The sequence below is a fragment of the Rattus norvegicus genome, chromosome 3 (assembly GCF_021556685.1).
Source record: "Rattus norvegicus strain SHRSP/BbbUtx chromosome 3, alternate assembly SHRSP_T2T, whole genome shotgun sequence".
Classification (NCBI taxonomy): Eukaryota; Metazoa; Chordata; class Mammalia; order Rodentia; family Muridae; genus Rattus; species Rattus norvegicus.
Genome location: NC_141536.1, coordinates 85,648,478 through 85,670,455, shown reverse-complemented (window position 1 = coordinate 85,670,455; position 21,978 = coordinate 85,648,478). Strand labels below are relative to the sequence as shown.

The window sequence follows — 21,978 nt, the reverse complement described above, 5'->3', positions numbered from 1 at the left end:
GTCACTTGAATTTAACTGTCTCTTAAAAGCAAAATGCTGAAATTCATAGGAAATCTCTGTATATTTTAACCTAAAATATTGTTATAAGTATGAAATTGATATTCAAAGTTACTCCCTCCCTGACCTCTTTACACCATTTCCCTCCCCTGCCTCTGAGAGGGTGCTCCCCCATCCACCCATCTTCCACCACTTCACCCCCACCAGCAGCCCTCTTTGCTGGGGCATCAAGTTTCCACAGGATTAAGTACATCCACTCCCACTGAGGCTACGTGAGGCAGTCATCTGTTACACATGTGCCTGGCACTGTGAACCAGTGTAGTTCCTTGGCTTACAATCTGGGGATTCTGAGGGGTCTGAGATAAATGACACTGTTGTTCTTCTACAGGGTTGCTATCCCCTTCCATTTCTCTAACTCTTCCATATAGGTCCCTGACCTCAGTTCAATGGTTGCCTGAAAGTATCTGCATTTATCTCATTCAGTTGCTCTTAGAGCCTCTCAGAAGTCAGCCATGCCAGGTCATTGTCTACACGCACAATTTGGCCTCAGTAACAGTGTCAGGATTTGGTATGCACAGAATGGATCCCAAATTGGACCAGTCACTGGGTGGCCTTTCTTTCACGGTCTGCTCCATTTTTGTCCTTTTCCTTTAGGCAGGAACAATTGTGGACGCAGGAAAAGCTCTTAATGAGGAAAGCATCTATTCTCTTTTCAGGGCTTTGAGCTATTGTATATGCATCATGTAGCACATCTATGATAACATTCTACAGTTAAAATTAAGTTGCAATACAATAGGAACTTGATCAGGTATAAAAATATATATGTACATTTACACTTAGGCTAGCATTTCAGGAAATTATTCCAGAGTGTCTAGCCTAGACAAAGAACATATTTGTTTATTGTACTACATGTCCAAGTCATGCATGCAAAAATTTGCTAAATCAGTATAGAATCTATGTCAAGCTATGCAACATTGAATATGCTGTACAAAGGATTTCAACACAGGATATATACTCATATCCTGTAAATGTAAAAAAATCATAATCATGTGAAATACTAATTTCTATGTGTCTTTAATCTGTCTACTTCTGGGAAATAATTCTTACTAATATCAAACACAGTCAAGAAAGAGAGAAGATCATCTTCCAAACAAGACAACACTAGAAAAATAAAATGTTAGCCATTAGTTAAAGAGATTGTGAGATTTTTGCTACAGAGACCTAGATACCTGAGGTAACTTATTCACTTGTGCACAGACATAGAATAAGAAGGTATTGATTAGTTTATTTTTCTGAGTGAAAAAATGAAAATTATTTTTTATGTTTTACTGCCTTAATAAATCATTGGTGAATAGAAGTAGCATGTCATTCAGTCGTACTCAGTAATGAATACATATCAGCTTATTAGTGTGTAATTTTGGAAGTTGTTTATAAGGAAATACATAAGGAACAAAGATGGTGGTAATGTGCTACTCATGATATAGATACAGAATGGGTGTCACCAGTTGCACTGATCTTTCTATTTAGTTATTTTATAACATTTCAAAATTATTAATACAATATTATTGTTTTCATAGAATTCTCTTCTGGCATTGTATTAATTGTTGCAGCTGTTAGTTGTAAATAATTTAGTTTATACTTAACATCACTAGTACCCTGGGATTATTAAAGTTAAAGATGCAATTAAAGACAATCATAACAATAAAAACATAATTACTAGAATCACAATAGATAGCAGTAAGCTTTTATAACATTGCCTCTTTCAGGACTCCCTGGTGTCTTTCCATATGTGCATTTTCTCTCATTAGGAGTCAGGATGTCAGTCTCTTTGGAAAACTTGAATTGAGAATATAAAGTATACAAAAACATTTTTGAGTATCAGTTATTTACATATATATATTTAATATATTTATTATTGCATGGCTATTCATCCTTAGTATTACTGAAATTATTAGTGTAAAATCTTTCTATGCCATTCAATACAGAGTTTACATAGTAGGATATTACCAAAATAAACTTTAATTTGAACAAACTTAGAAGTTGTATGTCGGCTTTGTTAATTACTTCTTATTGCTCTAATTTTAATTTTCAGCTGAAATAATAAGTACAAATATATGGTACACAATTTGAAGTTTGAATTTACAAACATATTATGTGTTTTTCAACTCTCCATAAACATATCTATCCTCTAAAAGAACTTCTTATCTCTTTTTACTTAAAACCTTAAAAAATTTTGTGGTTTCACTTCTATTTTCTTTAGAGTTTTATTGATGTGAAGAGACATCATGATCAAGGCAATTCTCACAAAACACAAAAACAACAACAACAACAACAACAATGGCAAAAACAAAACAAAAACCAGTTAATTAGGATTGACTTACATAGCTAGAAGATCAGTCCATTATCATCATGGTGGGAAACATGGTATCATGGCAACACACTTGGTGCTGGAGGAAGAGCTGAGAGTTCAACATGTTGATCAACAAGCATTTCATATCAATACTGCTATAGCTTGAGCACATTTATGAATATGTGCGAGACCTCAAAGCCTGCATCCACAGTGACATACTTCCTCCAAAAAAGCCATGTGCACTCTAACAAAGTGACATCTAATAGGGCCATCCCCTGCAGGCCAACCATTCAAAAACAAAGTTCTATGGGGCCCAAAACTATTCAAATAACAATAGTAGTATAAACAGCATTTATATATTATAATTTGTTCCAAAACTATTGTTCTTTTGGTTCTACAAATCTACAGGATGAATTTGTAGATATAATGAAGTTACAAAGAATACATATTTTAGTTAGTTAAACTACTCATTCTGACATTTAACACATTCTAAACACAGGCTTGACTTTGCTCTCAAGATACTTTACTATAGGTATATATTAATTGCCCTTCCCACATAAGTCACTGTGAGTGATTTTTTAATGTTTATAAAACAATGTCCATCTTATATAGCACTAGAAACTTTGTGCAAACATCGTGGACAGAAACAAATTTGAGAAGTTTCGAACATTATTTAAAATATAATAGTATAAAATTACTTTCTAATATAAAGATCTAAAGCAAAACCATATATTGCATAATATAGCACTCTAAAACAAAGAAAAATCCTTTAACTCTATTTTTCCTGAAGATACTTAAAATAGCTGAAATATAATGAATATGAATTGGTATGATGAAGTACTACTTTTGTATCAGGAAAGCAGCAACAAAAATGTATTTGTCTTCACATTAAATCTGCTCTTGAATTTGGCAGATGCTATGAAGGAGGAGCTGCAATGAGCAAGTGAACTTCTTGGAGATATCCACCATTTTGCACAGCTGCGATGGATGTAGCAGCAAGAGGCACAGAGATTCTGTCTCTCAATTGCTTCTTGCTGTCCGGCTTCCTTCTCGGGTTTGTCAGTGCTATATTCCTCTTGCTTCTAGCATGGTATGATTGGGTATGCGGAGACTGCCTACAGTCTGGTGTGATTACTTCTTGGGGAACAGCCTAGTCTTTGAGCAATTTTTCTGCAGACCAATATGAAGATTGATTTTCATAAAATAATACAGATAAGTGAATTAATGATTTTGCACAATTTCTTATTTGATTTAACTAGCTTTAAGAAGTTAGGATATTTGATAGAAAGTTTAAGGAAATGGTTTAACTTGTTTTTCCAGAAAAATACAATAGATATAGAATTAAGAGTAGAATGTATAGCAAGCCTTGTAGAATAGTGAGGGCTGCATAGGTTAAAAAAGGACTTCAGTGAGCTTTCATGTGTTACAAACAGGTAATTGTACTGTCAATAAAAAAGACTTGAAGCAAGTTAATGATAAAAATATTATTCTAGATTGGATGTCTGAGTTCCTGGACTTTGTGATCTAGGGGTACCTTCAGTGATTTCATTGTGCACCATGAAAGCACAGGAGTATGAATAAAGAGTAAATCATTTTATTATAAGAAAAGACAAATAGCTTATTTGTCAGTTTAGGTAAACAAGATTTCAAAATCAAAAGATTGTAAAATAGAAAATGATCTATCATATCTGGTTTAATATGAATTGTCAGTTAAGTGTAGGAAATTATTGTTATTATAGACTAGCTTGCTTAAATTCTGTTAAGCAATGACAAAGCATTATTGCTTTGGTGTTATGACGAACTTGAAGAAAGATAGATTGGAAATGATTTATTCAGTATGAGTTTCAAAAGAATACATAATCAATAGTTCTGTTGCAATTTCCTTTGTTCTGATTTGTTCATGAAGAATATGTTCTTGTGGTAATTGTTTTTGGAGCACATATAATGCAAATATGAAGTAATTTTTTCTCATGTAGAAAATTTTTGTGGCAGGAGGTATGAAAATGCTGGGTAAAAATAAATTTGTTGTAGCCTTGCTTCACCCACTAAACATGCATAGGTATATATATATATATATATATATATATATATATATATATATATATATATATATATATATATATATATGCATACATGTAAAGTTGGTTAGAGCTTTGCTCTATCCACCAAAGGTGTGAGTGTGTGTGTGTGTGTGTGTGTGTGTGTGTGAATGAGTGTGTGTGTGTATGCATGCATGTGTTCCTTCATCCTTTTTGCCTGCTCCAGAGAATTATTTTACTCCCTCAGAAAAAAGCCTGCTAAGTAATCGATTTCCAACTCTACACTCTGCCTCAGTTTATCTTTGAAGCTGGCCAGGTCCGGTTAGGAAAATAAAAACACTGGATTCACTATTTGAACAAAGCAGTCTAGAACAGAGGAGAGCTCTTACCTGACTTTTGGACAAGTTGATCGGGTACTTGCGTTAGGGTGACATGCAACATATCCTTAGAGACTGCTTCTGAACTGCCAGTTTATATAAAGTTGAATCCTTAAAATGAATTGTATATGACAGAATCTATAGCAGTTTCTAGGAGTCTCTGCAAATGTTGCAGATCTTATTTTGGGCATTAGGTCTGCAGTTCTAGAGAGTTATGGTATCCTCAGAGATTGTGTCTTCTTCCTGGCTGCAGCTACACCTGCCTCTGTTGAGTTACAAAAATTTTATTTCAGCTATTTGTTACATGTGAACTTGATCCCTTATGTGGAAACTGTGATTAAAGAGCAAATAGGAATGAGCTTCCCATGGAATGGTGTTTGAAGCAGAGGGGCATGTTGATCTTCCAAGTTAACAACGGGCAAACAAGCAACATCTCTGTGCAAGAAAAAGTTTGGGTTGTGATGCTTGGATTCAGAGTGTTTATCAAGTAATAAAGATTAAAGGCATAAAGGGACATCAGTGGGTCATGAAGTACTCCAGAACCCGTTGTTTTTGTATTTCTCTTTTTAAAAATTAATTTTTGAGATTAATATTGTCACATAATTTCTTCCTACCCTTCCTTTCATCCAAACCTTACCATATTCCAAGTCTTGCTATATTTTAAATACATGACCTTTTTTTGTGTCAAATGTTGATGTGTGTGTGTGTGTGTATGTGTGTGTGTGTGTGTTCCTAAATGCATAAATACAATCTCCTATTTCTATTTAATGTTGTTTGTACATATGTTTTGGGGTTTGAATATTTGATATTGGCTAATGAATTGTTATGTACTTTCCTGGAAAAGAATATTTCCTACTCTAAGCATGTCTTAGTTACTGGTAGTTCTTTTTGTACAGTAAGGCCTCATGGGATTTCTCTCGCCTATGCAAACACATCTATGAATGTTTCTCTTTTTGTCATCTACCATTTCTTTTGCCTGACCCTAAGGGCAGAAAAGAAATCAATAGGTATCCAAAGCATATGAACAAGAGTCTAAAATAGAATGATTACTTGTCTTACATAAGTCCACATAAAACCTTTTAATAAAGTGGTAAATCTGACACATATTGACTCTGGATCAAAATCTGTATAAAATTTTCTACACAATTGGACTATCGTTTTAAATTTCTTGCTGTAATTAGATTGCAAAATAAAGTCACCTAGAGCCCAGTAGATACTTAGAAAATAAAGAACAGAACATAATATATTAAGTAAACTAAGGAAGACCAAGGCAAAAATTATTCATTTTGCTTCATTCATATGCAGAACATTTTAGGCTATTGTTCAACAAATGAATCATGAACAGATTAATTTATTTTGGGGTGTTTTGCTCCACCATTATTACTGAATTAAATGCTCATAGTTTAGAGTCAAAAATATTTAGAAAAATGGGTGATATTCTCATTTCTTTTAAGAATAATAGGATGCTATCTCATAATTCAATCTCACTAAAATTAATAAGTTATGCATCAAAAATACACTTTCCCTATTATTATTCAACTGATTCAATGTATTACACATGTTTGTTAATTTTTGGCCCTCTATCTGAAAGTAAGTTTTTAAATCCGGCATCTTTTTGGCTCTCTTATGAAATTACTGTGAAAACTCAGAACTTTTAACCAAAACTATGTGTGCTTCACAGTACACTTTTATTGGTAAGTTAAAAGGTTATCATACTTACATTCTAATCCATATCCCAGAGACTTTATAATCTGTTAATGTAAACTCCTAACCCAATGACATCTAACTATGAATAATCTGATAACTGCAATAACAGCATACTTTGTATTTGCTAATATCATTGAGGACTATGACCAATAATCACTTACTTGTGGAAGAAGGATTTGTTTTTTAATATTGTTAGATGGTTCTATGAGTAAATTAATTATTAAAAGTTAATATGTAATTATATGAAGGGAGTTGTATGAATTTGCTCTTTCTAGATAAACTATGAAACATATTTTCTTTGCACAAAAAATAATTCATATTAAAACTTTACTTACTATCAATATAATTTTCTGCTGATGGAAGGTAATTATGTAGAATTTGCCAAATGAAGCTTTGGAATAAATTACATCCACAATTATATTAATCTTGAGCTTTGAAAATCTGTCATATGATGATAGTTTCTATAGGGAAAAAAGCCATATTTTCTGTGATGTAAGAAAAGTCTGTTTTCGAATACATATTGTTAAGGTATAGATTTGTCATATCACTGTAGGCAAAGTGGTTGTAATCTCACCAATTACATAGTTCTATTTGTTTTTAAAAGTGTTAAGATTGCTAATCAAGGAAACTAAATATATATCTAGGATTAATCATACTTAGATGCAGAATGCTGATATTCACATACATGACTCTCCTTGTTAGAGCTACAATTGTTTTTATTATAATATTTTTGCCAGTTTAAAATCAAACCAGCTTTATTTCTCTTATATATTTTCCTCCTGTCAGTTTATCCCTCTGGCTATAAAGCTCACACATGCTAAGTAAGCCATGCCTTTTTAAGAGATAATGGTAATACTAGTTTGAAAAACATTAATACTTTGAGTGAATCTAAGCACTCATAGCTAAGCTCTGTTCCAGTGCCTATACAGTTAAATAGACCCACTAGTGTCAGGTGTTGTCCATCCATGTAATTCTACTTAAAAATGTCTAAATAATCACTAAGAGGCAAAACAAACTTGTGTAGGTTCAATTTAGTAAGAACTGAAGAATTAGATTGAGTGATAATATTTTTGGGGATGTTTTCTTTAAACATAGAAAATATTTTAAATAGAATCTTAGTTTCAACCGTGATGGTATTTTGGAAGCAGACATTTGAGAATTATGCACTATAGGTGTGACCTCAGGTAGTACTTTGGTACCTTGAGGAACCACCAGACTGATTTCCAGAGTAGTTGTACCATCTTGCAATCCCACTAGCAATGGAGAATTGTTCCTCTTTCTCCATGTGTCACCAACATGTGCTGTCAACTGAGCTTTTGATCTTAGTCCTTCTGACTGGTGTGAGGTGAAATCTAAGAGTTCTTTTGATTTGCATTTTCCTGATGACTAAGAATATTGCACTTTTCTTTAGGTATCTCTAGGCCATTTGTGATTTCTCAGTTGAGAATTCTTTATTTAACTCTGAACCACATTTTTGCACATTCTGTATCTCTTCCATCCCCCGTCTCCACGAGGTTGTTGCCAACCCCCAACCTCATACCCCACAAGACTTCCCCATTCTTTATGACCTCCAGTCTTTGAGGGCTAGGGTTCTCTGACTGAACCTAGACCCAGCAGTCCTCTGCTGTCTATGTGTTGAGGGTGTCATATCAGCTGGTGTATGCTGCTTGGTTTAATAGGGTTATTTGGTTCTCTGGTGTCTAAACCCCTGAGTTATTTATATATATTAGATATTAACCCCTATCAGATGTAAGATTGCTAGAGATTTTCCAAATTTGTAGGTTGCCATTTTGTCCTATTGACAATTTACTTTGCTTTCCAGAAGCTTTTCAATTTTATGAGATTCCCATTTGTTTATAGTTGATCTTAGAACCCAAACTCTAAATTTTCCCCTGTGCCAATGACTTTGAGGTTCTTTCCCACTCTATATACTTCTGGGCATATACCGAATGTGCATATACATTCCCCAACATATAACAAAGACACATGCTCCACTATGTTCATAGCAGTCTTATTTGTAATAGCCAGAAGCTGTAAAGTACCCAGATGTCCCTTAACAGAGAAATGAGTACAGAAAATGTGGTGCATTTACACTATGGAGTACTCAGCTTTTAAAAAAAATGACTTCATGAAATTCACAGACAAATGGGTGGAAGTTAAAAATAACATCCTGAGTGAGGTAGCCCAGATGCAAAAGAACACACATGGTACATACTCACTGATATACAGATATTAAGGAAAAACTCAGAATACCCACAAAACAACTCATAGACAATGTGAAGCTCAAGAAGAAAGAAGGCCAAAGTGTGTATGTTTTAGTCCTACTTAGAAGGGGGAACAAAATAATCATAGGTGGTAGAGAGAGGGAGGGGCCTGTGAGGGAGATAGAAGAAGCAGGGGGAAAGAAAGACAGGATCAGGTATGGGAGGAGACCGGGGAAAAGTACATAGAGTCAGGAAACTGAATGGAGGTGTGTAGCAGTGGGGGATGAGGAACTAGAGGTAGCCACCAGAAAGTCCCAGATGCAAGGAAAACAAGAGTCTCTGAGAACACAATGGGGATAACATTAGGTGAAATACCCAACAAAGGAGAAAGAGAACCTATGGAGATCATATCCAGATGTTAGACATGGCCTCCCTTAAGGGATGGGGCCATCCACCCATCTAAAATATTAACATAATGTTGTTCCAAAGAAAGAAAATGCAGGAACAAAGAGTAGAGCAGAGACTGAAGGAAAGGCTGCTCAGCGACTGCCTCACCTATGGATCTATCCCATCTTCAGACACCAAACCCAGACACTATTGCTGATGCCATAAGTTGCATGCTGACAGGATCCTGATATAGCTGTCAGAGCCTGAAAAATACAGATGTGGAACTACTAGCCAACCATCAACAAAAACACCCCAGTAGAGGAGTTAGGGGAAGGACTGAAGGAGCTGAAGGGGTTTGGAACACTATAGGAAGAACAACAATATTAACCAACCCAACCTCCAGAGCTTCCAGGGGCTAACCCACAAACCAAAGAGTGCACATGGAGGACCCATGGCTCCAGCGTCTCTGTATCAGAGAATGGCCTTGTCGGGCATCAGTGGGAGAGGAAACCATTGGTCCTGTGGATACTGAATGGGAAAATACTAGGGCAGTGAGGTTAGAGTGGGTTGCGTGGGGGAGCTCCCAAATAGAAGCAGAGGGTAGGGGGAAAAGGGATGGGAGTTTGTGAAGGGGAAACTTGGAAGGGATATATCATTTGAAATATGAATAATAAAACCAATAAGATTTAAAAAAATAAATTTATAAGAGAAAGAAAAGTATGCACTATTATGAAGAATTTATTTTTGTGAGAAATATATGACTTATTTAGATTGTTAGTGGTTTTGCATATGCATGTGGATGTGGTAATCATGTTTACATTTTGTGGACACAAATATTGTGAGTGAAATGTGTGCATAGGCCCAAAGTTGATGTTTGATATGTTTACTTAATGACGATTTAGTCTTAAGGCCAGGGCTATTATTGATACCCTAGTTCTCTAATTTGGTTAGTTAGTAAACATCTTACCTCATGGAAAAACTCCTGTATCCTGTGAAGGCTCATTTCCACAGTGTAGGGGAATGCGAGGCCAGAGAGGTGGGAGTGGGTGGGGGAGTGGGGGAGAACCCTTATATGAGCAGCAGGAGGAAGAATAGGATGGGGACTTCTGGAGGGGAAATCAGGAAAGGGGATAATATTTAGAATGTAAATACATAAAATATAAAATAAAAAAATGTCCCAGCCCCAAGTCCATTTAAAAGTTTTAATAAGTTCATGATATATTATTTTATGATAATCTTGAAATGATGATAAAAATGATGATATTGACCTGACATATTTGTTTAAGAGACCCAGTTATTCTCTTGGGCAATGACAGAATAAGACAGGATGACATGATAGTCAATTAAGTGGTGTACCAGTGACAGGTTCTATTACTTCTCTTCCTTCTGGCTTCATTAGACAAAGCTTTGCTCAACTCTCTGGTCTTTGTAATATCAAACTAATGTAAATCCCAAAATTTGTAAAATGATTTTGTTAGAATATATTAGGAAGTGTTTGCTGGTAATTTGCTATTAATACTATCATGACATACAACTGTTAATATTGTAGGATCCTACGCAGTCACTTCTAAGTCCATTTGCCCACTTGTTTCTCCACAAAGCAATGACAAGAAGAATCTCAAGTGATTGCTAGTGCATAGTAAGCATGATATCATAGTAATATGAGAAATCCAAGAGCATCCATGCCAAGGATCCAAAGATGAACAAGTTATATTCTAGGGACGCCCTTATTGGAGCAAAAGCTGTCTTCCAGAAGGAAAGCAAATATGTTGACTTAACTACAGAAGTATACAGAAGAAAAAAAATAAGATTATAGACAATAGCATCTTAGTTAGCCAACAGGAATATATGATGAGGTATCTTGTTGAAGCATAACAAAATTAAAGAAATAAAAGATTGAGTAATTATGAAAACTTATGAAAAAAGGCAATGCAATCATGTAAAAATTTTCAAGCTTTTTCAAAATAATATAAAAGACTAAGAAAAGTTAAGGGATAAATCTTTATTTGCTGGGTATGGTCTTTTGGTAAACACTATTTTAAAGAATTTTGTGATAAATATATTTAATACTCTAAAATACATAAGTAAAGAGGTGATTCTCATTTTCCTCTGAGGACAGTTTATTTTTAAAAGTTCAGGAAATATGTTATTTGACGTCAAACCAGAAACAAAATGTTAGAACAGATGTTTGTATAAGAACAAAGGGATTGAATGCACTATTCATTTATAAAAAAAAAGAAATGAGAGATCCCTCTAAGAGAAAGCTGGTCTCTGGGAGTGCTGACAAACCTGAGAACACAGGTAAGGCCATCACCTCTGCTCCAAGGGACTTGGTGGAGTAAGCAGGACTCAGGAATGTAAGAGCAGTCTGGAACAAAATATTTAAAAGTTCTACCTGCACCCAGAGATGACCCAGTGCCACAGTTCTCTATAACTTGAGAACTGAATTCTCAGAAGTGTAGACAGTCTTGTGAACACAGGTGAGGTCACTACTGCTGCTCATATTCCTGGCCCAACCAGAACCCACCTGGAGCCCTCTGGACACCAGAACAAAGGAACAGTCTGAGACAGGATCCTTCTGATTTCCTTTTGCACAGAACTTAAACTTTGACATAGCTCTCTGTGCCAAGATCACCCTGGGAGAGAACCTGTCTCCAGGAGTGCTGATACACAGACTTATCGGAGGGTAAAGTCACTTTCAAGAGACAGCAAAACCAGCTAATACCAGAGATAAGCAGAAGGCAAGAGGCAAAGTCAAGAATCTAAGCAACAGAAACCAAAGCCACTTGGCATCATTAGAATCCAGTTCTGTCACCATAGTAAGACCTGAGCACCCCAACACATCAGAAAAGCAAGACTGTGATTTAAAATCATAACTCATAGTGATGTTAGAGGACATTAAGAAGAATATAAATAATTCCCTTAAACAAATATAGGACAATGCAGGTAAACAGGTAGAAGCCCTTAAAAATGTAACACAAAAATCTCTTAAAGAATTATAGGGCTCCAGCTGAGCAAGATGCGAAAAGGAAAGAAGGCCAAGGGAAAATAGGTGGCCCCAGCCCCCGCCATCGTCAAGAAACAGGAGGCCAAAAGGGTGGTCAATCCTTTGTTTGAGAAAAGGCCTAAGAACTTTGGCATTGGGCAGGACATCCAGCCCAAAAGAGATCTCACACGCTTCCTCAAATGGCCCCGCTACATCAAGCTGCATCAGCAAAGAACCATCCTCTATAAGTGGCTCAAAGTACCTCCTGCCACCAAACAGTTCACCCAGGCCCTGGACAGGTAAACAGTGACTCAGCTGCTTAAACTTGCCTACAAGTACAGGCCAGAGACAAAGCAGGAGAAGCAGCAAAGGCTGCTGGCCTGTGCTGAGAAGAAAGCTGTTGGCAAAGGGGACATCCCAACTAAGAGACCACCTGTCCTCCGAGCAGGGGTCAATACAGTCACCACTTTGGTGGAGAACAAGAAGGCTCAGCTGGTGGTGATTGCCCATGATGTAGACCTCATTGAGCTGGTGGTTTTCCTGCCTGCCCTTTGTCAAAAGATGGTGGTGCCCTATGCATCATCAAGGGAAAGGACAGGTTGGAGTGCCTGGTCTACAGGAAGACATGTACCACTGTTGCCTTCACACAGGTTAACTCGGAAGACAAGGGTGCTCTGACTAAGCTGGTCGAAACTACTAGGACCAATTATAATGAAAGATATGACAAGATCTGCCTCCACTGGGGAGGCAATGTCCTGGGTCCTAAGTCTGTGGCTCGCATTGCCAAGCTGGAAAAGTCAAAGGCTAAAGAACTCACCACTAGACTGGGTTAAATGTACACTTAAGTTTTCTGTACATAAATGTAATTACAAAATTATCTTCCAAAAAAAGACTTATAGGAAAACACAACCAAACAGGTAAAGGAATTGAACAAAATCATTCAAGACCCAAAAATGGAAATAGAAACAGTAAAGAGATTGCAAAAGCAGAAAAACCTGGAGATAGAAAACCTAGGAAAGAGATCAGTAGTCATAAACACAAGCATTACCAACAGAATATAAGAGAAGAGAGAATTTCAGATGAAGATGCCATATAAAACATTAATACAACCATCAAAGAAATCACAAAATGTACAAAGCTCCTAACCCAAAAACCTCCAGGAAATGCAGGAAAGAATGAGAAGATCAAACATAAGAACAATAGGTAGAGAAGAGAGAAAACAGCCTCAGCTTAAAGGGCCAGTAAATATCTACAACAAATTTATAGAAGAAAACTTCCCTAACCAAAAGAAAGATGCTCATAAATATACAAGAAGCCTACAGAGCTCCAAATAGATTGGACCAGAAAAGAATTTCGTCCTGTCACATAATAGTCAGAACACCAAATGCACAAAACAAAGAAAGAATACTAAAAGCAGTAAGTGAAAAAGGTCAAATAACATATAAAAGTAGACATAACAGAATTACACCAGACTTCTCCTCAGAGACTATGAAAGCCAGAAGATCCTGGGCAGATGTGATGCAGACATGAAGAAAACAAAAATGCCATCCCAGGCTACTGTATCTAGCTAAATTCTTAATATAGATGGAGAAACTAAAATATTCCATGACAAAACCAAATTTACACAATATCTTTCCAGAAATTCAGCCCCAGAAAGAATAATAAATGGAAAACTCCTACACAAGGAGGGAACCTAAACCCTAGATAAAGCAAGAAAGTAATCTACTTTCAACCATCTCAAAAGAAGATAGCCAAACAGACAATTCCACCTCTAACAACAAAAATAAGAACCAGCAATCCTTGATTCCTAATATTCCTCAACATCAATGGACTCAATTCCCAATAACAGACTGGGTATATAAAGAGGACCCAGCATTTTGATGCATACAGGAAACACACCTCAATGACAAAGAAAGACACTATCTCAGAGTAAATTCCTGGAAAAAATTTCCAAGCAAATGGTCCCAAGAAACAAGCTGGAGTAGCCATTGTAATATTTAATAAAATCAACTTTCAACCAACAGTTATCAAAACATAAGGAAGAAAACTTCATATTCATCAAAGAAAACTCCACCAAAATGTACTCTCAATTGTGAATATCTATGCTCCAAATGCAAAGGCACCTACGTTTCTAAAAGAAACCTTACTAAAGCTCAACACACACACACACACACACACACACACACACACACACACACACTTCACTACACATAATAATATTGGGAAACTTCCCCCCCACACACACTCTCATCAATGAACAGAACATGGTAAGGGAAGCTAAGCAGAGAGCAGAGACACAGAGAAACTAACAGAAATTATGAAACAAATGGATTTAACAGATATCCTAAAATGAAACAAAATATATCTTTTTGGGAACCTCATCGTATCTTCTTTAAAATTGACCATAGAATCAGTCACAAGACAAGCCTCAACAGATACAAGAAGATTGAAATAATCCCATGCACCCTACAAGATCATCACAGTCTTAGACTGGTCTTCAATAACAACAAAAACAACAGAAAGCCCACGTACACATCAAAGATGAACACTTAATGATAACTTGGTCAAGGAAAAAATAAAGAAAGAAAGTAAAGGCATTTAGAATTTAATGAAAATGAAGACATAATATACCTAAACTTATGGGACACAATGAAAGCAGTGCTAAGTGAAAAACTCATAGCTCCGAGTGCCACCAAAAAGAAACTGGAGAGCACATACTCTAGCAGCTTGACAGCACACCTAAAAGTTCTAGAACAAAAAGAAGCAAATATACCCAAAAGGAATAGACAGCAGGCAATAATCCAATTCAGGGCTGAAATCTACCAAATAGAAACAAACAAAAAAAACAAAACAAATAAGAACCAACAAAACAAACAACAACCATATAAACCATACAAACAACAAACAAACAAACAAAAAACAGAGCTCTTTCTTTGATAAAATCAATACGAAAGATAAAAGCTTACCAGACTAACCAAAGAGCACAGATAGAGTTTCCAAATTAACAAAATCAGAAACTAAAAGAAAGACAGATCAACAGAAATTGAGGAAATGAAATAAATCATCAGAACCTACTACAAAAGCCTATACTCAACAAGTCTGGAAAATCTGTATGAAATGAACAATTTTCTAGAGAGATACTACATACCAAAGCTAATTCAGGATCAGATAAACCATCTAAACAGACCCATAACTCCTAAAGTAATAAAAGCAGTCATTAAAAGTCTCCCAACCAAGGAAAAACCCAGGGCCAGATGGGTTCAGTGCTGAATTCTATCAGACCTTCAAAGAAGACCTAATACCAATACTGTCCAAACTATTCCACAAAATAGAAACAGAAACAAAACTACCCAATTCCTTCTATGAAGGAAAAGTTACACCTATACCTAAACCAGACAAGGACCCAACCAAGAAATAAAACTTCAGATCAATTTCTCTTCTGAATATAGAAGCAAAAATACTCAATAAAATTCTTGGAAATCAAATCCAAGAACACATCAGAATGATCCTCCCTCATGATCAAGTAGGATTCATCTCAGGGATGCAGTGATGGTTCAGTATAAGGAAATTCATCAATATAATCCACTATATAAATGAACTCGAACCAAAAAAAAATACATTTTCGTCTCATTAGGTACTGAGAAAGCATTTGGCAAAATTCATGTTAAACGTCTTGGAAAGATCAGGAATTCAAGGTCAATAACTAAACATAGTAAAAGAAATATACAGTAAACCAGTAGCCAACATCAAATGGAGAGAAACTTGTAATCCCACTAAAATCAGGGACTAGTCAAGGCTACCCGCTCTCTCCCTGCCTTTTCAATATAGTACTTGAACTCCTAGCCAGAGCCATCAGACAACAAAAAGAGATCAAAGGGATACAAATTGGAAAGGAAGAAGTCAAAATATGACTATTTGCAGGTGATATGATAGTATAATTAAGTGACCCCAAAATTCCACCGGAGAACTACCAAGCCTGATAAACAACTTTTGCAAAATTGCTGGGTATAAAATTAACTCAAACAGATCAGTAGCTTTCCTCTACTCAAAGGATGAACAGGCCAAGAAAGAAATTAGAGAAATGACACCCTTCACAATGGTCCCAATAACATAAAATACCTCGATGTAACTCTAACCAAGCAAGTGAAAGTTCTGTATGACAAGAACTTCAAGTCTCTGAAGAAAGAAATTGAAGATCTCAGAAGATCTCACAAGAGGGAAAGGCCTTCCATGCTCATAGATTGGCAGGATTAATATAGCAAAAATGTCCATCTTGCAAAAGCATTCTGTAGATTTAAAGTAATCCCCATCAAAATTCCAACTCAATTCTTCACAGAATTAGAAAAAGCAATTTCCAATTCATTTGGAATATTAAAAGACCCAAGATAGCGAAAAACATTTTCAACAATAAAAGAACTTCTGTTGGAATCACCATCCCTGACCTCAAGTTATATTACATAGCAATAGTGATAAAACTGGAAGGTGTTGGTACAGAGACTAGATCTATGTAGTAGAATTGAATATCCAGAAATAAATCCACACACCTATGGTCCCTTGATCTTTGTCAAAGAATCTAAAACCATCCAGTGCAAAAAAGATAGCATTTTCAACAAATGGTGCTGGTTGAACTGGAGCTCAGAATATAGAAGAATACAAATTGATACATGTTTATCACTGTGTACAATGATCAAGTCCAAGTGAATCAAAGACCTCCACATAAGATCAGATACACTCAAACTAATACAAGAAAAACTGGGGAATAACCTCAAACACACAGGGAACTGGGGAAAATTTCCTGAATGGAACAACAATGACTCATGCTCTAAGATCAAGAATCAACAAACATGACCTCATAAAATTGCAAAGGGAAAGTGTAAGGGAAAGAACTCTGTCACTAGGACAAAAAGACAATCAACAGATTAGGAAAAACTCTTTACCAATCATATATCTGATAGAGAGCTAATATCCAATATATACAAAGAACTCAAGAAGAGAGACTCCAGAGAATCAAATAATCGTATTAAAAATGGGGAACAGGATTCCTGTGCCTCTGCTCCGTCCCCCACAGGTCTCCTCTGTGTGCCATAGACAGCATCTTCACAGACAATGCAGTCGGTACAAAGTGGGGATCAGACAAGCTCTTCTCCACGTCATCAACGGCCTCTTCATCATGAGCAGCTCAGCCTCAGCAGCTAATGGAAATTATAGCAAGAACTTCAAAGGTGACAACAGGAGTTCCTTCCAGAGTCATCCATGTCCTCAAGCTACATAGTGATGTCACTGAAGGTGAGATCATCTCCCTGGGGCTGTCCTTTGGGAAAGCTACCAACCTCCTTATGCTGAAGAGGAAGAACCAGGCCTTCATTGAAATGAGCACAGTGGAGGCTGCCAACACTATGGTTAGCTACTACACATCGGTGGTGCCAGTGCTTCGTGGGCAGCCCATCTACATCCAGTTCTCCGACCACAAGGAGCTCAAAACCGACAATTCGCCCAACCAGGCACACGCCCAGACAGCCCTGCAACCTGTGAACACCGTACAGTCAGGAGTATGGCCTTGGCAACCTCAGTTGCTGCCGTGGCTGCAGGAATGGCAATGGCAGGCCAGAGCCCAGTGCTCAGGATCATTGTGGAGAACCTTTTCTACCCAGTGACCCTGGATGTGCTGCACAAGATCTTCTCTAAGTTTGGTAGAGTCCTGAAGATCATCACGTTCACCAAGAACAACTAGTTTTAGGCACTGCTGCAGTCCGCTGACCCTGTGAGTGCCCAGCATGCCAAGCTGTCCCGGATGGCCAGAACATCTGCAATGCTCGCTGCATGCTGTGCATCAACTTCTCCAAGCTCACCAGGCTCAACGTACAATACAACAACGACAAGAGCAGAGGTTACACGATCCCTGACGTGCTGGAGACAGCCACCCATCCCTGGACCAGACCATGGCAGCAGCCTTTGGCCTCTCTGTTCCTAATGTCCATGGAGTCCTGGACCCCTGGCCATATACTCTGCTGCTGCTGCAGCTGGCCGTATTGCCATCCCAGTGCTGGCAGGTGCTGGGAATTCTGTCTTTTAGGTCAGCAACCTGAACCTTGAGAGAGTCACAACCCAAAGCCTCTTTATTCTCCTCGGCGTCTATGGTGATATGCAGCAGGTTAAGATCCTGTTCAATAAGGAAAATGCCCTTGTGCAGAGCACAGATGGCAGCCAGGCCCAGCTGGCCATAAGTCACCTGAACAGGCACAAGCTGCATGGGACATCAGTGCACATTACACCGTCAAAGCATAATAGTGTGCAGTTGCCTCATGAGGGACAGAAAGACCAGAGACAGACCAAGGACTACAGCAGCTCACCACTGCACCACTTCAAGAAACCAGGCTCCAAGAACTTCTGGAACATCTTCCCACCCTCAGCTACCCTGCACCTCTCCAACATCCCGCCCTCTGTGTCAGAGGATGACTTCAAGAGCCTCTTCTCCAGCAATGGTGGTATGGTAAAAGGCTTCAAGTTCTTCAAGAAGGACCACAAGATGATACTGATCCAGATGGGCCCTGTGGAGGAGGCAGTCAGGGCCGGCACTAATTGAGCTGTACAACCATGACCTGGAGGGGAACCACCACCTGTGAGTGTCCTTTTCCAAGTCCACAATCTAGGTGCCTGTGGGCCTGCTAAAGCTTCCGCCATTCCAGAAAAGTCACTTTAAAAAGCAGCTGAAGTGACCTTACAGACCAAATATTTTATTTTTTTAAAGAGAGATCAGTTTACCTGTTTTTTTAAATAAATCTGGCTCACTTTGCCTTGGTGGGAAATGGCTTGAGCCACAGAGGTCCAGTCCCAGCACCATGCCTTGAGGGGCTCAGGCATAAGGTCACAGCAGTACACGGAACACAGCCACTTTTTGTGCCTTACAAAACCAGCACGCCTCATGGCCACACACCTAAACTCTAAGGCCACAAGTTGTCTCAAGGCCTGCATGGAGTCAGGTAGCCTATACATAGGCTCCCTAATGCCTTGAATGTGCTGGGGTCACTCCTCTACACCCTTATTATAATCAAGTAACATGATTTTCCCTTGTCCCTGGCCAGCCCAGAGGGCCCAGGCCATCCTCAGCTGCCTAGCCTCATTTGACCTTTTTATTCTATTCTGTGTGGTCACAGACACCTGTGCCTAGCAATATTTCCACTTGATCAAATACCTGGGACTTTTCCATTTGTATGCACGAGATACAGATTTTAAGTAACTTTGTATAGCAGTGATATAGTTGTATGGATGTACTCTAAGCTTCTGAGTCGCCAACACGCCTTCCTTCCAGTGACCAACTTGCAGGTGGGTCCAGGCCAGGGCTAGAGAAAAAGCTCTGAGACTTGTGGGTTTCTACCTTCAAATTTTGGACTAAACTTTTGTTTTCTGTACGACTCTGACTATGACCAGTTAAGGGGTTAACCTCTAGGCCTTAATATCCCTCCTGGACGACCATTTCCATCCTAGCCTTTTTCTATGGGAGGTGTTCCCTGCACCTCAGTTATGTGAGCATCACGGGAAGAGTGTAAATATTTATGATTTTATACCTGTGGGGCTGAGGTGGTGCAGCATTTTTTATGGTGACAGATGTATATTTTGGTAATGACTATAGACTCTATTGTTTTGGGGCCAGTCCTGACCACATCTACCCAAGCCCAGATGGTGTATTGGGGGGAGAGGGAACTTTCCATTAAAGCAGTTTTATAATCTTAAAAAAATGAGAAACAGATCTAGACAAAGAATTCTCAACTGAGGAATATCGAATGGCTGAGAAGCACCTAAAGAAATGTTCAACCTCTTTAGTCATCATAGAATGCAAATCAAATCAACTTGAATTCCACTTCACACCAGTCAGAATGGCTAAGATAAAACTCAGTTGATAACAGATTCTGGCAAGGATGTGGAGAAATGAAAACACTCCTCCATTGTTGGTAGGATTGCAAGCTGATACAACCACTATGAAAATGAGTCTGGAGGTCCCTCAGAATATTGGGGACCAGGCTATACCACTCCTGGGAATATACCCAAAATATACTCCAACATATAACAAGGACACCTGTTCCTTTAAGTACATAGCAGTTTTCTTTATAATAGCCTGAGGCTGGAATCAACCCAGATGTCTCTCAACAGAGGAATGGATACAGAAAATGTGATACACTTACACAAAGGAATATTACACAGCTATTAAAAACATGACTTCATGAAATTCATAGACAAATGGATGAACTAGAAAATATCATCCTCTGTGAAGTAACACCAACACACACACACACACACACACACACACACACACACACACTAACACACACCACCAACACCAACACCAACAACACCACCACCAACAACAACAACAGAAACATGGTATGCAGTCACCGATTAGTAGATATTAGCCTAAAAGCTGGGATTACACAGGATACAATGCAGAGGTCACATGAATCTCCAGAAGAATGATCAAAATGTGGATGCTTCAGTCCTTGTTAGAATGCAGAACAAAAAAAATTAATAGGTAGAAATATGGAGAAAACCTGTGGAGCAGAAACTGAAGGAAAGGCCATCCAGCGACTGCCCCACCTAGAATCCAGCCTATATATATATATATACAGACACCAATCCCAGATATTCCTGATGCCAAGAGGTGCATTTTGACAGCAGCCTGATATAGTTGTTTCCTGGGAAGCTCACAGACAACCACTGAACTGAGAACAGGGTCCCGATTGGAAGAGTTATATAAAGGATTGAAGGAGCTGAAGGGGCTTATAATGCCATGAGAAAAACAATACAGACCAACCAGAGCTCCAAGGAACTAAATAACCATCAAAAGAGTACACATGGACAGCCCCATGACTCCTGCTGTGTATGTAGCAGAGGATGTCCTGTTGGGCACCAATGGGAGGTGAAGCCCTTGTTCCTGCCAAGGCTTGATCCCCCCAGTGTAGAAGAATGTCAGTTTGAGGAGGCAGGAAGGGGTGGATTGATTGGTAGGGGAATACCCATATAGAAAAAGGGGGAGGAGGGATGAGATAGGCGGTTTATGGACTGGACAGGGAAACTTGGAAAGAGAATAACATTTGAAATGTAAATAAAAATATGACCAATAAAAATGAAATCTTTAAAAATATTAAAAATGAATTTCATAAATGTGTGTACATGCATATTTATAATGTTTAGAAATTTTATGTCAGTAAATTAGTGAAGTTATCAATAGATGTGAGGTCCTATTTTGAGAATACAGAACGACATAAAATTAAATAAATTGAATTCCTTTATTTAAATTAGGTTAATGAACTGTTAGAGTCATTTATTTTGGAATAAATATCAAGTGGGGATAAAGGTTTTGAATCTTTTCACACAAATTTGAAATAATACATCTTGACTAAGCATTTAATCTTTAATCAATAATGATTTCCTTAACATTAATTAGTAAAACAATCATAATGTTTGAAGGGTATATGTTTTAGATCCACCTTAATTAGATTAAGATGATTAAAGTGTCAGTATAATAACTAGTTTTATAATATGGAAGCAAGTGCTCAGAAAGATGAATTTTAAAATCATTCATGTGAAATAATATAGAATTATTGTTTATGTGAATGACTATTGTTTTTGATGTGTTCAAATAGTTCTCATATATAAACATTTAATTCTAAAAATATTTTACATTATTTGTTTACAAAATTGTTCTCATAAAACATCATATTGTCCAATACAATATATATTTGGAGTATTTCCCTATGTAAAGGGAAAATTAAAGTCAACGGAAAACATGTCTTGACTACAGAAAATTGATTGGTCATTCCATAAAATATTTTTATTTTGGACAAGTAAGTCCAAACAGAATAAGTTGTTTAGAGAATGATTTCTATCCAGAAGTATGAATAAATACTTATTCATGAACATTCACTGGAGATTTTTA

The 21,978-nt window shown here is 37.4% G+C and overlaps 1 protein-coding gene and 1 pseudogene across 1 annotated transcript in view; both read left to right on the top strand.

The window, feature by feature from the left end:
• Positions 1 to 12,880, top strand: part of LOC134486294 (large ribosomal subunit protein eL8-like) — a 33,344-nt gene extending 20,464 nt beyond the window's left edge. Inside the window, exons 2-4 of the mRNA XM_087655049.1 lie at positions 12,114 to 12,346; positions 12,389 to 12,578; positions 12,698 to 12,880. Coding sequence (XP_087511175.1) covers positions 12,114 to 12,346; positions 12,389 to 12,578; positions 12,698 to 12,880 — 606 coding nt within the window. The remainder of the gene's footprint in view (positions 1 to 12,113; positions 12,347 to 12,388; positions 12,579 to 12,697) is intronic.
• Positions 12,881 to 17,217: 4,337 nt separating this feature from the next.
• Ptbp1-ps6 (polypyrimidine tract binding protein 1, pseudogene 6) lies at positions 17,218 to 18,697 on the top strand (annotated as a pseudogene).
• The last annotated feature ends 3,281 nt before the right edge of the window (positions 18,698 to 21,978 follow it).